This window comes from Myotis davidii, unplaced genomic scaffold (assembly GCF_000327345.1).
Source record: "Myotis davidii unplaced genomic scaffold, ASM32734v1 scaffold651, whole genome shotgun sequence".
Classification (NCBI taxonomy): domain Eukaryota; kingdom Metazoa; phylum Chordata; class Mammalia; order Chiroptera; family Vespertilionidae; genus Myotis; species Myotis davidii.
In genome coordinates this window covers 1,308,218-1,323,457 of record NW_006283994.1, presented here as the reverse complement: position 1 = coordinate 1,323,457, position 15,240 = coordinate 1,308,218, and the positions used below count along the sequence as shown (strand labels likewise).

The 15,240-nt window shown below is 60.8% G+C and overlaps 1 protein-coding gene across 1 annotated transcript in view; it reads left to right on the top strand.

The window, feature by feature from the left end:
- The window catches only part of LAMC3 (laminin subunit gamma 3), a gene marked incomplete at its 5' end in the record, with an annotated part of 65,122 nt that extends 50,914 nt beyond the window's left edge, over positions 1-14,208 (top strand). The window contains 13 exon segments of the mRNA XM_015567746.1: positions 600-744; positions 1,215-1,393; positions 2,632-2,773; positions 3,699-3,904; positions 4,278-4,354; positions 5,545-5,679; positions 6,771-6,918; positions 7,845-7,994; positions 9,005-9,107; positions 10,668-10,867; positions 11,286-11,432; positions 11,521-11,620; positions 12,735-14,208. Coding sequence (XP_015423232.1) covers positions 600-744; positions 1,215-1,393; positions 2,632-2,773; positions 3,699-3,904; positions 4,278-4,354; positions 5,545-5,679; positions 6,771-6,918; positions 7,845-7,994; positions 9,005-9,107; positions 10,668-10,867; positions 11,286-11,432; positions 11,521-11,620; positions 12,735-12,985 — 1,983 coding nt within the window.
- Between the last annotated feature and the right edge of the window lie 1,032 nt (positions 14,209-15,240).

The window sequence follows — 15,240 nt, the reverse complement described above, 5'->3', positions numbered from 1 at the left end:
GGAAGGAAGCAGCAGGGGGGCCCCAGAGAGGGGCCTGGCTTGGAATGTGCATCCCAGGCCCACTGCCAGGTACACAGTGTCCTAGCCTGAAGGGGGACAAAGGGACAGTCCCTTGGGGGTCAGACTCACGGCCCTGCCAGCCCAGGATGCAGGCCAAGAGCATTCCTAAGGGATGTCCAGGTGGGCAGGGGGCCGGTTTGGCGTCAGATTCCCTTCTCAGTGACGCGGCGCTGGGTGACTTTTTGGCCACAGCAGCACCTCGGGCAGTGCCTTTGGGGAGCAGTGGACTCCAGGGAAATGCCCGGGAAGCAAACAGAGCTCTGCTCTGCGTGACTTCTCAGAGCCTTTACTATGCTGAGTGCCTCGTGACTTTCCTTCGGGGCATCGTCTCCAACGGGCACATGTCCCCGCAGCCATCGTGTAGGTGTGGGGCTGCCTCCCCGGCCGCAGCTCAGGGGAAGCTGTTGGACATGGACCGACATGGAGATGGGACCTCGGGAGCAGAGGGCGCGGTCCCAAGGCCCCCCCAGCAGCAGCAGCAGCGGCAGCTGGGCTGGGAGTGGCCCTGAACTCACTCACCGCGGGTCCTTCCCTGTCACAGCTGTGCGTGCCACCCGCTGGGCTCCCAGGAGAACCAGTGCCACCCTGAATCTGGGCAGTGCCCCTGCCGCCCGGGCATCGAGGGCCAGGCCTGCGACAGATGCCAGCTGGGTTTTTTCGGCTTCTCCATCAAGGGCTGCCGGGGTAAGGAAGTTGGTCCTTCCTGGCTCCCTGGAGGGTGTGGCCTGGGGTTTCTGGGCAAAGAGGCCCACGGGGAAGGTGGCTGTGCCACAGGAGAGAGAGGTCAGACCCAGGCAGGTCTCAGCAGCCACGCAGACGCCAGTGCGTGAGCAGAGGGTGCCGAGGGGCCGGGATCCTGTGGACAGACCCATGCCTCACCTCTCTGGGCCTCAGCTTCCTCGCTTGTGCAGTTAGATTGCATGGCAGTTCCTTGCATGCGGGAACTCGGAAACAAGTCAGCATCTCGGTCATCACCTCTGACCTCTGACCCAGTCTCCGGGGAAGGACCCAGGAGTGTCCTTGAGCTGCCCAGGGGGGTCTGGAGCAGCCAGGTATGAGGCTGCAGGGGCCGGGGCTCCGGTGTGGGTGGCTCTCAGGACACTCAGCGCCATCTGCCTGTCCTCCCCACCACCTCCCCCACCCTCACCCTGCAGCCTGCAGGTGCTCCCTGCTGGGCTCCGCCTCGCCCCAATGCCACGAGAACAGCACGTGCGTGTGCAGGCCCGGCTTCGTGGGCTACAAGTGTGACCGCTGCCAGGACAACTTCTTCCTCACGGCCGACAGGGCGCGATGCCAGGAGTGCCCGTCCTGCTACACCCTGGTGAAGGCGGAGGTGAGCCTGCCCCCCTCCAGCTCCGGGCTGGCACTGGGAGCTGCCCGCTCATCCACAGTTCTCAGGATTTCCGGGGCCACCGGCTGCCTCCTCCCCATGCCCACCCAGCCCCCTGGCCCATGCCAACCTGGGCCAGCCCCCACCTCTGCCCTTCCCCTGCTCCTCAGTGGACAGAAGCTCTTGACCCATTTTCTTGCCGACTACCCCGGTCTCTCACTTTCTCAAGGTCAATGGGAATGAGGCCACAGATGGCCATTGGTGGGACGGGTCACGAGGGTGATGCCCACGCTGGGCACAGGGAGAATTCCCAGCAGGGAGGCGTGTGGTGTGGGGTCAGGAGCATGAGCGCGGGGCCCCTCCCCAGCCCTGTCAGTTGTCGCGTGCCCAGGCAGCTGGCAGTCTTGCTTCAGTGTTTCTCTCCTCCAAAATGGAGCGAGTTCAGGCCTGCAACCCCTCACCTGAAACATGAGGCCAGCTTTTGGGAGATGGTGCCGTAGACAGAAAAGATGAGCGAAGCCGAATATTAGGCACCGCCCCCGCGGCGCCTGGGCCAGCCCCTCACCAAACCCAGTGGTGCACCCGCAGGAAAACAGCCGAATATGCACAGTGAGGGGGCAGTAACGCCCACAGGAGCATCCTTCAGGACGGTTCCGCTTCCAAATGAGTTCACGGTTATTTAACCCGGTTTTGCCATCAAATCGGAAACGGAAGGCCTTATGGTTTTTCAGAGCCTTTTGGACTTTTGAATTGAGGAGGGGCTGAGGCCCTGCCACCCCTGCCCCTTAGGGTGGTTACAGGGTGAACGTGAGCCGGTGTGTGGCCGCCGGTCGCCCCCAGCTGGCTCCCAGCAAGCGCTCTGTGAATGCATAGGGCCCGGGTGATTGTAAGAGCGGGGCCGGGAGACGCTGCTTAGCATCCTCGCGCAGCCAGCCACTTCCCAGGCACCCCTGCTCTGTGCCAAGTCCTGGGCAGACATCAGGCCAGCCAGGAAGTCTCCTGGCTCCCCTTCCCAGCCCCCCTCCAGCAGGACAGAGCTCTGGTGGGCTGAATGCCTGCAGGTGCTATGGGTGGGGGAGGGAAGGGGCAGCTCCGAGCATGGGGTGGGCAGGGCTGGTTCTCAGAGGTCTAGTGTGTCCTTAGCCGTGAGGCACAGGGACCCTCAGGGAGGGCATCCCGGGCACAAGTCGGGGGGTGGGGGTGGCGGTGTCCAGGCTGTGTCTCCTTCCTGTCCCCTCCAGGCTGCCAAGCTGAAGACCAGGCTGACCCTGATGGAGGGGTGGCTGCAGGGGTCTGACTGTGGAAGGCCCTGGGAACCAATGGACTTTCTGCAGGGAGAGGCCCCACGGGGGGACAGCTACCAGGGCCACCACCTACTGCAAGGTACGAGGGGAGGCCGGGAGGCGAGGGAAGTGCTGGCTGCTCAGATGCCCCCTGCACTCTGGTCTCCGATGCTTGGAGGGCTCCCAGTTCAGACCCCCCAGAGAACCCACTTGCTGGGAGAGCCTGTCTGACATCCCTGCCACTGTGGGCTCCCCCCATGACACAGTCCTGCCTCCCCATGGACCTCTCCTCCAAGGCCCTTGCCCAGGGGTACTTTATTAATATCAGCCTCTTTACTGTAGCATCGGTCCCGCCCCCGGGCCCCACCCAGACTGTCAACTCAGCCAGACTGTAAGTCCGGGTTGGTTCTCTAATGCACGCACTCCGGGCGCTGTCCCAGGTGCTGAACAGGTGTCTCCCTGGCGTAGAACACAAATGAGTAGATATGGAAAAAGACTGTTATGAACGCCAGGTGGAGTGTGGCCTCACACACTGAAACTTTGGGAGCCTTGAAGGCAAATTGATTATTTTGTGAAATGTCATGTTGATAAATACCCATACTCCCTTAGCAGCCAGACACAGGTGAGCTGAGCACGGTTAGTAAAACCAATGATCAGAACAGGGAGCTGCGTGCTGCGACGCCCATTCTGAGCCCCGCTGCCACGTGCACTGCTGACTCGAGGCGCTTTTAGTGCGGCCCCAGGATTGGGGATGTTTTGTGGCTCTAGAAGGTCTGGCTCCTGCCAGTTCCCTGTCTGCGGCTGACTTCCTGTGTGCGGGACCTTGGGTGCCTGGGCCTCAGCCTTCGCATCTGTAAAATGGGAAGGCTCTTCCTGGGGACCTGACTGGTGGTGCTCAGGCCTGGTGCTGGCAGCAAGCTGTGCCCAGGGAGAGCAGAGGGCACCGATGGGGTCCCCCGAGGGTGGGGGCTTCAGTGTGAAATCTCGGCCGCTCTGTGACCCCCTGGATTGCGGGCTTTCTGCAGGGTTCCGGGACGCCTTCCTGGTGCAGGTGACAGGCCTCGAGGGTGCCGTGAAGGCTGCCCAGGAGCAGCTGCAGGCGCTGAGTGGGGGGGCCCGCTGTGCCCAGGCCGGAGCCGACAAGACCTGCATCCAGCTGGCAGACCTGGGAGTGGCATTGGCGTCCTCGGAGGAGGAGATCCTGCACGCAGCCACCGTCCTTGCATCTCTGGTACCCGGGGAGCACCCTCCCCACCCTGAGCCTGGGCTCTGTGCCTGTGGCCCCGGGGACACCTCCTTTCCCTTTGGGGAGGCTCGGTTCCTCCCCGGCCAAATGGGAGGCACAGAGAGCCTCCTCCGCTGGTCCAGTGAGGTAACGTGCCGGGAACGAGGCATAGCCAAGCAGGCAGTGAGCGAGTGCCCGCAGGGGGTGGGGGTCATGATGCACTTCCGTGTTCCAGGGCTCTGCTCCCCGGATGCTGACTGAGAGCAGCGTTTCTGAAGTAACTGGGGCTGCCCGGCTCTGCCCGGTCACTCAGCCAGGCGTGGCCCCTTGCCCTGCAGGGCTGGGCCATCCGTTCCCCTCTTTCCTCTTTTCTCTAAAGGTGGTTCCTCAGGAGGTCCCCGGCCAGCCCACCAACTGGAGCCGCCTGGCCACAGAGGCCCGTGCCCTCGCCAGGAGGTGAGCCCCGGGCCCTGGGAGCGTGGTGAGGTCTTGCCCACACCTTATGAAGGGAGCCTAGCCCTTCTTCTAGGGGTGCCAGGGTCAGGGTCAGCCCCAGAGGTGTCCCCCCCTAGGAGTTGGAGTCAGATGAGGACAAGTGCTGCCTGGTTGGGGGAAATGTCGCCCCCTGGGAAGGATCGGTGTGAGCACCTCCGAGATGCCAGGGATGGGGCTCAAAGGCACCTTGGACGACCGAAGGCACCCAGGACATCCACTGTCTTTTTAAAATAACAGCTTTATTCAGATAAAATGTGTGTATCCTAAAATTCACCCATTTAAAGTGTACAACCCAGTGGTTTTGAGTGTATTCACAGAGCTGTGCAACCAACCCCACAGTCATTTAAAACATCTCATCACCCCAAAACAAACCTGTACCCTCGCCATCACTCCCCATTTCTCTTCAACCTCCCCAGCCCCTGGCGACCACTAACCTCCTTTCTGTGCCTATAGACTTCTCCATTCTGCACATTTCCCATAGGTGGGATCACACAGTCTATGGTCCCTGGCTTATGGTTTCTTCCAGTTAGTAGAATGGTTTCAAGGATCGCCCAGGTGGAGCATACCCAGTATTTCATTCCTTTTCGCAACCAAGTAATGTTATTGTATGGCTGTGACACATTTCGTTTACCAGTCGTCCATCGATGGACATTGGGGCTGTGTCATCCACTGCCTTTAAGAAGCAGCTTAAAGTCCTAAAAACCCAGAATCTGCCGCATACTTCCCCTTTGCCTGTACTCTAGGGACCTTAGACCCATTTCACAGATGAGAAAACAGATTCAGAGACGTTAAGCGACTTGCTTAAGGACACACACCTTGCAAGTGAGAGAGTCGAGATTGAAACCCAGGCTCTCTTGACCACCCTCTTCTATGCTGCCTTCATTAGGGTGACCATATAAGTTATTGTCCAAGGTGAGATTTCACGGGTGATACAGGGTCCTATTCCTCGTTCTTCCAGGACAACAGGTATACACGCTATGTGACAGGGACAGGGATGTGCCTCCCCTTCCTGTCCGTCTTCGTCACGTGTCAGGCAGAGAGGGCGCTGAACTCTGGGGCAGCAGGAGGCCCAGGCCGTGGGGACTGTGGGTTGGGGCCAAGGCCCTCTTCCTTGTGAGCCCTGGGCCATGGTCGGTGGTATTTTCATTCAGCCACAAGGACACTGCTGCCAAGATCACGGCCACTGCCCAGAGGGCTCTGCGTGCCTCCAACGCCAGCTACACGCTTCTCTGGAGGCTGGTGGAGGGCAGCGTGGCCCTGGAGGCCCAGCGGGAGCTGGAGGACAGGTGAGCCCTCCTGGGAGCGGGTGGGAGCTTGCTTTGCCTCCTGGAATCGACGGGGCCTGGCCAGAGGCTGTTGGTTCCGGACCTGGCTTCCTTTCCCTGACAGGCTATGGGGTGGGTCAGGATGTGCGGGATCTTGGGCCCTATTGCTGGTGTCACAGGGACCCACGCATGCATGGGGGTGCAGCTCAGCCTCCGGAGAGAAGGACAACAACCTGAATGAGGCGGACCCTCTCTCGCCTGCAGTATCCCAGCCCCACCCCATGTCCCTGAGACAGCTCCTCTCCGCTTCCATCTTGGCCTCCACTTCCCTGCTGTGGTGGCCTCTTTATAGCTCTCTTGGTCAAAGGGTCAATGAGACCCACCAAGATCTGCCTGAGCCCCAAGGGGACTTCCTAGATGGGAGAATCTGATTGGTCCGGCTCAGATCAGATAGCCAGCCCTGAGCCAATCAGCATGGCTGGGGTGACCCACTGCTGTGGGGGCTCTGGCTCTTGGAGAAGGGGTGAGGGATGGGAGGGAGCCAGGTGGAGGTATCCACCCTAGCAGTGCCCATGGTGGGAGGAGCTGGGTGGGGTGGGTATGGGCAGCTGGACAGGACAGGGGAGCTGTTCTAGTTGGTTGATTACAGCAGCTCAGGGCTAAAAGGGCACAGAGCGGTCATGCAGCCCAGGGGTCGCCATGCCCAAGATCACCCAAGGGCACGCTGAGCCCAGACCCAGCCTGGGCCGCTGCTCCTTTCCCAGCACCAGGCATCTTCCTCCTTACGATTCATCCAGAGGAGCCAAACATTTGCAAAACGTGTGTTTCTCAAGTGGACACCCAGTGTGAGCCCTTCAGAAAAGCGTGACTGAATTGAGTGAATGAAGAAACAAGAATGTGGTCCTTCTACTGCTGTGTCCATTCATTCGAAATGGGCAGAGTGGCGGCCAGTTTCTGAGGCCAGCTCCTGGTCCCCCTCCACAGAGGGAGGGAAAGCAGGGGGGGGAGAGGCCTTCGAACATCCAGGGCTGGGGGAGGGGCGCAGGGCCGTGATGGGGAAGGGAGGCCCTGCACCCTGTTCCTCGGGCCACCTTGACTCTGTCTCCCCTCAGGTACCAGGAGGTCCAGGTGGCCCAGAAGGCTCTGGGCACAGCTGTGGCAGAGGCGCTGCCCGAAGCGGAGAGGGTGCTGGCCGCCGTGCAGCAAGTTGGCGCAGACGCAGCCCCGCACCTGACCTCGCCGGCCGCCCCTGCAGCCCTGGTCAGCTCGGCCGCGCTCCGAGCTCTGCGCGGGGTGGGGCCCAGGGAGAGGCAGATGCTGAGGCTTATTTTTAACCATCGATAAAAAAACAAGATAATCCTCCTCCAGGCTTGGCAGAGCGCCCGCCTGGCAGAAAGCAAGGGCTTGGCCCATCGAGGCTGTTGATTTCAATAATAATATCAAGGCGGGCTCTTCCCCATCACAGCGCCTTAGCAACGGCACCAGGCAGACTTGGGTTGGATCCCAGCTCCGCCGCTCCAGGCGTGACCTTGGCCTGGCCTACCTCTCTTTGGGCCTCAGTTACTTGTCTGTCAGGGGGAGCTGCATGTCCACGGGGAGTTGGGGGGATTGGTCAGTCATGCGCAGGTGACTCTCAGTGGGTGTCGGCCTCGGCCCTCTGTCACCCTACACGTCTCACCTCGATAAATTAGCTCCATTGCATCTTCTCAGTAACCCGGCCATCCCAGAACTCGGGCACTGAACTTTGAACAAAGCTAAGCTTATAGGAATGCATTTGGGGTGAACCATGGGCAAGACGGACCGGCCCGGCTGCTTACGGGGGTCTTGGCTTCTCCCCAAATGTGAGGGAGACGCGGTAGTGATGCCTGTGGAGAGGGACACCGCTAGCGAAGCGTTCGTCCCTGAGCGCTGGTTTCCCAATGCTGCCGAGGCTGCTAGATAACACGCAGCACCTGCCGGCAATGCTCCTCTAGACCCAGAAAGTCCCAAGTGACTGTGGACCTGGGGGAGGAGCTGCAGGTCGGGGAGGTTAGTTGGTTTGCCCGAGGCTGCGAATCCGGCCTCCAGAGACAGGGCTGACCCCACTGCTGCCCGGTGTCCACATGCCCCTGGTGCCTCTCACCCAGGAGGGATCTGCCCCGAGGTCCTTCCTGCCAGGTCTTGCCTGAGCCTCCTCCTCCCTGCAGCCTCAGAATGCCCGGGCCCGGGACCTGAGCCGGAAGGTGCAGGCCCTGGAGAAGACAGTCGCATCCAGGGAGCGCGTGATCACCGAGGCCACCCGGGCCCTCCAGGCCACCGCCCGCACCGCGCTGCACAAGGCGGAGCCCCTCACACAGGTGGGCGTGTCCTTTGGGGCAGGCACCTGGCGGAGGTCAGGGCTGCCAGGGGTGTTCTGGGAGCCGGGTTTCAGAGGACGGAGGGGCAGAAACCAGAGTCGTGCTTTTCATTTCTCCAGTGCCTCCCCCCAAACTCCAGAGAACTCACAGGCAGCCAGGGCAGGAGACAGATGGACAGAGAGGGCAGGATGGACAGACACACGGCAGCACCCAGGGCCACACCCACCACCCTATTCAGCATTAGTTACAACTGGATGGGTTCTCTTCATTTGTTCTTTCATTCACTAGTTCACCTGCCCAGTATTTCTCGAGTACCTACTCTGCTCATATTGCTGAACCACACAGGTTAGCATTTGCAGCCCAGAAAGGGAGGCAGTCAAATGAGGGAATCCATCCAGCAAATCCATATTCTTTTTTTAAAAAATATATTTTTTTTACTGATTTCAGAGAGGAAGGGAGAGGGAGAGAGATAGAAACATCAATGATGAGAGAGAATCATTGATCAGCTGCCTCCTGCACGTCACCCACCCACTGGGGATCGAGCCGGCAACCCGGACATTGTGCCCTGACCGGGAATCGAACCCTGACCTCCTGGTTCATAGATCGACAATCAACCACTGAGCCACGCCCGGGGGGCCAAACCCATATTCTTTTTCTGATCTTGCTTAGTGGTGGGGGGAAGCCTGATTTTCTGGGTGAAAGTTGTACCGCACACAGATTTGCTCCGTGAGGCACAGTTGCGTTCTGAAAAGAAGTCGCTTGTCCTTCCTGCCCTTCGCTGTCATGTTTGTTTTCCTGCAGGCTTTGCAGGGCAGGTAACTTCTTGGGAGAGATACTCGAGGATTAACATTTGTGTGATAAAACAGACCAGGTATTCGTGGCAAACATCATCACTGTCAGCGTTTAGGTGATGTTTTGGGACCTAGTCTAGTGGGGTTTGGTGCCCAGCTGACCGGACTCCAGGCAGCGCACCTGCAGGCCGCCTGCCAGCCTCCCTCTTCCCTTTCCAGCTGCAGCAGGAGGCCAGAGCCGCCCGGACCCGGGCTTCCTCGTCCGTCCAGGCTGCCACAGTGACCGTCATGGGAGCGAGGACCCTGCTGGCTGACCTGGAAGGTACGCAGCCTTGCTGAGCCCGAGCCTCATGGAAGCACAAATGCCCGTGACAGGCAGCTGAACGGGCTGGGCTGCAGGGGATAGGAGTCCAGTCACGTGGGCATAAACCAAGCGGACAACGGCCTCTGTGGCTGTTTCTCTCTCCCCATCTCACATATTACTCACCAGGGACTTGCCCACGTGGCCATCCCTCACCAGACCACATGCAGAGCCCTCAGAACCAGGTGGGGAGAGAATCTGACGCCATCAGTCCTGGTCTGGTCCATTCTGGCCAGGGCTCCCGTTACCTGGGACACATGTGACTGCTGTGGTCCAATGCGGAGTTGGGGCTACGGGGAGGGGCACAGTTCTTTAGAAGGGGTGTGGGTGGATGCCAGTCCAGGTCTCTCTTTGAGCTTTAGGAAAGTGGGGCTAAGTGCTCCCGTTTTGCAGATGGATAGACTGAGGAGAGGAAGTGCTGTCTGAATAGAAACCAGCCAGTATTACAGTGCTCACCTCGATGTCCCCCTGCATCATGGGCTCCTGTGATGTCCTCTTTGCTCTGCCCCCTCACTCTTTATTTGGGAGCTGGATAAGGCAGGGACATACTCCAGGCCCCTGATGCCTCTTAGGGTCTGAGACCAGAAGTCAGGCCTCTGCCATCATCTCGGTTCCTCGGCCTCCCTCCCCAGCCCCACCCTCTGCCCAGAAGCCGTGGGCCCAGACCCTCTGGGCAGAGGGTGAACTGGGGGAGCCTCCTATTCCCGGGGCTCCTGTGTACGCTGAGGTCCCATTGGTCAGAGGGCTTCCCTTGGGAAAGGCGTGGCCGTGTGTGCTTGTCCCGGATTCATGTTTAGGAGAATGTAAATGGGGTGATAAATAAGGATGGAATATTGGGACTGTAGGACATTATAAGGGCGTTGCATCCCTCTCACCAGACAGGAGACCCATCCACCCGTAGCTAGCTTGCCTCTGGTGGTGGTGTGTCCCTACCTCACAAGGTATCAGCTTCTCATTGTTGGGTGATTCTGAACCTGAAGGTTCCTCCAGGCACCAAACGACAATGCGTCTCCCTGGCACTGCGTCGTCATCTCCCCAGACGCACTCAGACCTCTCACCCCAGCTTCTCTTCCCCACTCCCACCCCTTTTCAGAGACACCCCCTCTTCCCACCAGCCAGCCTGGGCTCAGCTGGCGTTCAGGATGGAAGGGAACTTTGCCGAATGAAACGTGGCACGGCCTTCCCCAGGGCGCGCTCAGGGCCCCTCGCCCACACTGTGCTCTTCCAAGAGAGGCTTTGTGTTCAAACAGGCTTAGGAAACACCTTGTGCCACAGGCCGTACAGGGCACAGCTGAGAATAGCAAAGGCTTTGAGAAGTCCTGCAGTGGAGAAGCCTGGTTCACTTTATTTTCTCTTCATTGGCATTCCTCCCTGACATTGATGGACCCCCTGAGGAGGTCACACACATCCCATGCATCTCTGCCTTTACTCGTGTTGTCTGAGGGTCCGGGGCTGGTCAGGCATCTGCCGGCTCTCAAGCCACGAGCTGGGCCCTCCTGACAGCCTCGGGCGGTCTTGCAGGAATGTAGCTGCAGTTCCCTGGGCCCAAGGACCAGGCTGTGCTGAGGCGGGAGGCAGGCATCGTCCGCGGCAGGCTCCTTGCGGATGCGAAAAAGAAGACCAAGCAGGCGCAGAGGATGCTGGGAAACGCGGCATCTGTGTCCTCCAGTGCTGAGAAAAAGGGCAAGGAAGCCGAGCTGTTGGCCAAGAACAGCGCCAAGGTCAGGGACACGGATGTGAGGACGAGGGTGTCCCCGTGGGAGAGCTGCCCCTGCAGACCCGCCCCGCCCCGGGATGCAACGCTGAACATGCCACACGTCTGAAGGGCTCAGTGGGTCCCGGCTCTGAGCTCTGGCGCTTCACATGGGTGATTCCTCAAGACATGGGTGTCATTGCTGCCCTGGGGCGGCTGGGGGTCCGGAGGCCCAGCTGGTTCCGTAATTTAAATCACATAACGGGGACGCATGCTGGTCTGTTTGGCCTTATTCCCTGCCCCCCCAGGCCCCCAGGCTGTTCCTGTTTCACTGGGGCCCCGGTTCCGGCTGATCCGTGACACCTGTTGGCGTTATCCCCACAGTGGTCTCACCTCTAGAAGGATGGACTCTGTTCACCCTCTTGCCGCCCTGTCACCCCCCATAGCTCGCCAAGGCCTTGCGGAAGGAGGGGGAGAAGGCGCGCGGCCGTGCCAGCCGGCTCTCCAGCCAGGCGCGGGCCACGCTCCGGCAGGCCTCCCAGCAGGTGCTGGCCTCGGGAGCACGGAGACAGGAGCTGGATGATACTGAGCAGGTATGTGTGCCCAGGCCGTCACCCTGTCCTCCGGCCCCGGAGCCGGCAGGAGCCCTCAAGTGCTGCCTCCTCTGTCCTCCTCCTGCAGGTGGGCGCTGGGCTGAGCGTGATGGAGCGGCAGATCCAGGAATCACGCACCTCCCTGGAGAAGGACGTCAAGGCCTTGTCACAGCTGCTTGCCAGGCTGGGTAAGGGGGGCCCTGGGGCCCCTCTAGGATCTTCCTGTGAGCTCTAGAGGGTAGACTGCCCCAGCTATTGTCCCTGTCATTCATTCATTCATTTACTCATTCATTCATTCATGTTGGCACAATGCTTGACCTGTGGATGTAGGAGTGAACAGAACCACCTGCCCCTGCTCCTGACCCTGACCCTGCCCCTGGGGGTCTCAGATAAGCAGGGAGAATGGAGGCTATACCCCAATCCTGCTTCTCCTCCAAGGCCAGGCTCCTTAGACTCCCTGAGGACAGTGGGCCTCTCCAGGTCTTTGGTGAGAACAGGACCTGCCTGGCATCCGAGCTCAGCCCCCTCTGCCTCTCCCTTCCCCTGGCTCCGCGCCTGCGCTGCCCGCCCTTCCCTGAAGCCTCCTGCCCAGGAAACTCGAGGCCGTAGGGAGCCGGGGCCCAGTGGGATCCTGTGGGATGCCAAGCCATTTAGGGCTTACCTCCTCGTCACCTGGCTGGGCCCTGTCTTCCTGTTGACTGTCACCCATAATGACAAGGGCCAAGTGGGTCAGGCAGCCTGTGGGCTCTGTGCCACCGTCACCACCCAGTTCAAATATGAGCACCGGGCCCCACCCCCTTGTGGGAGTCTTGGGGAGGCTCCAGGAAGTAGAGCTAACCGCGCAGGGCCAGGGCTAGATGCCCGCTGCTCGCCCCACTGCCCGCCTGGCCCCTGCGTCCTCCCGCACCCACACGTGGCCTCTGTAAGTGTGCGCCCCTGCCGGGTGGACGTGGCGGGTTGGAGCCCGCAGGCATCACCGGCCCTCACACACACCACTGCTTTATGGGTGAGGAGACAGGCTCAGGATTCATCCAGGGTCCGCTTTCTAAACAACAGTAATACCACCCCCAAAAATTCACAGTTGCCCACCTATCTGGGAACATTCCGAGTCTGCACAGGAGCTTGGTGGGGTCCCCAGACCAGGCCGTCACCGCATTGCCTCTCAGGCCCTCGCCTTCCTGGTGGATTGGGGGCCGTCGGAATCCTGGAAGGCTTGGCCTGGGCAAGGTCTCTGCGGTGGGGCCAGGCGGGCTCCTGGGGCTGCAGGGAGCTGGCCGCACTGAGGCTCTCTGCCCTCCACAGAGTCACTGGACACCCATCGAGCCCCCGCCCGGGCCCTGAACGAAACCCAGCGGGCCCTGGAGCGCCTGAGGCTGCGGCTGGGCCCGCCCGGGTCCCTGCAGGGGAAACTGAGGCTGTTGGAGCAGGAGTCTGAGCAGCAGGAGCTGCAGATCCAGAGCTTCGAGAGCGACCTCGCCGAGGTCCGAGCTGACAAGCAGAACTTGGAGGCCATTCTACAGAGTCTGCCCGAGAGCTGCGCCAGCTGGCAGTGAGCGCTGCGGGCCGGGGCGCCACACCCGCAGGTGTGCCCGGAGCCTGCTGCTGCGACCTCCCCTGTGGTCACCCTCCGAGGCCATGCCGTGGCCCTGCTCCAGCAGGAGTCCTGTGCATTCACGCCTCCCCCGGCGTGTATACTCAGGTTCACCACGGTGGACACTCCCCCATGCACACATAAACACGCACGCCTCAGTGCCAACACAGACATACACGCACGTGGACATGTGTGGACACATGCTTGTGTGTGTGGTGCACACATGTGCGTAAGGCCATCTGTGCACGTACATGTATTAGAGTCAACCCACAGCTGCTTACTGAGCGCCACTGTGTGCTGCACGCCCTCTGTATGCTGGGAGTTGTGTTATCTTAAGGCCGCTGTGGCTTTAACATGCCACTCTCGCTCCAGGTGGGTACCCGGGAGGCCGAGGGGGCATCTGCAGAGATCTAAGGTGGGTTCAGCAAGAGCCAGAGCCCCAGTCCCAGAGTTACCCTCTGTCCCACTGCAGCCCTCCACCCCCACCACCCCTACACACACACACACACACACACACACACACACACACACACACGTACACACAGCTCTGTACAAACAAGGGACAGGCAGGCCAAGAAATGCAAGATCCTAGGGGGTTCTAGCAGTGGAGCCTGAGGCCCGGGACTCCTGGGGCCATGGTGCAGCCTCCTGGGCCTGTGGGGGTGGCCCCGCCCTGCGGGGATCATTGCTTCATGGGACACTCTGTTCTCAGGATCCACGAGCCCCTCTCAGCCTGTGGCCTGCCCACAGAGCTGGGCCTCAAGGGCTAGAGGGGGCCTGGATCAGGGGGCTCTGCTCAGGTAGCAGGGAGCTCCCCGTTGTGACCTCACTGACCCCAGACGGCCTTTGACCGATAGACACTTCCCAAACCGGCCCTGTGGCTCCGCGGCCCGCCTGCCAGGAGGGAGGCCCTGTTGGGTGTGGAGGCCTGGCTGCCTTTCCAGTCTGTCCTGCTGGGAATCCCCCTGTGGCCAGGCCCTGCCCGCCTCAGCCCAGGATTCCCTGGCATTTCCTCCTGGCACTCCTCCCCTTTCCCTGGGCCCTCTTCCAACAGATGGCAGGGCCTTGGCACCGGGTGCCCGCAGGGGGCCCAGGCCCCTCCCACAGCTCTTCCTGCCTCCAGCAGGGGGACAGGCAGCAGCACTTCAATTCTGTTTAACGTGGAAATAAAGGACCTCTTTATTAGCCGGTGGTGCTGGCTGTGGGTACACACACACACACACACACACACACACACACACACGTGTGTGTGTGACACCCAGTGCCCAGGGAGTGGCAGGAAGAACGTGCATGGATCTGCCTCGGCCCACACACAGCAGGAAGGTGGCAGAAGCTGAGCCCGCTGGTTTGGCAGGGTTTTCCCACTGGGGGGTTTTGCTGGGACCACAGGCATCTGCCCTCTCCCCTCTGCTCCAGGGGACTTAACGGGAAAAGTTGAGGGGCTGGGAGTTTGAAGGGCGGGGTACAGAGAGCCCTCAGCTGACCTCTGGTTCCGTCTAAAGGCACCAAAGCAGGAGAGGAGCTCCAAGTGTCCAGCAGCAGGGAGGCCAATGAGGGGGAGGACCTTGGGGGGGGAGGGGAACTTGCCAGGCAGGAGGGTGGGCAACAGCCCAGGGTTGGCAAGGTGAGGGCTTTGGCCGCCCCGGGTCCCTCCGGAAAGAGGTCGCATGGGCAGGACTCTGCAGCGCTCAGGGCTCCTGGCCAACGAGGCCTGCATGGAGCTGGTTTAAGCAGAAAGGAGGAGTTCAAGTCCGAAGGACATGGGAGGGTCCCCTGGAATCCTGGGTGGGAAGAGCTGCCAAGCCTCGGAGGCAGCCAGGCCGAGTGGCCTCCGGGCTGCTGGGCTGTATGGGAGGCTTCCCGCTCCCTGGTCTCTGCCTCTGCCCGTGCCTCTTTGCTTCGCCTTTTCTCTCTGCAGAGCAGCTTCTTAGCTTCCCCGGCACTTGATGACGAAAGAGGCCCACCGCTCCCTCCACCTCCACGGCACCGAGCTTACAAGTGGTCAGGCCAAATCCTTGGCAGAAACCAGCTGGAAACTGTCCTACTTCCACCTTCCTAGGAAAGGCCGCCCCAGCTCCGGCCAGGTCCCCTCCCCCTGCTCAGAACAAGGGTCTCTGTATCCCAGGCCATGTAGTGAGGGCTGAGCTGTGCCCGCTCCAAACCTGCGGGGGGCGGGCATTCAGAGAAGAGGTGTGGTCCTCCACAGAGAACCTGCAA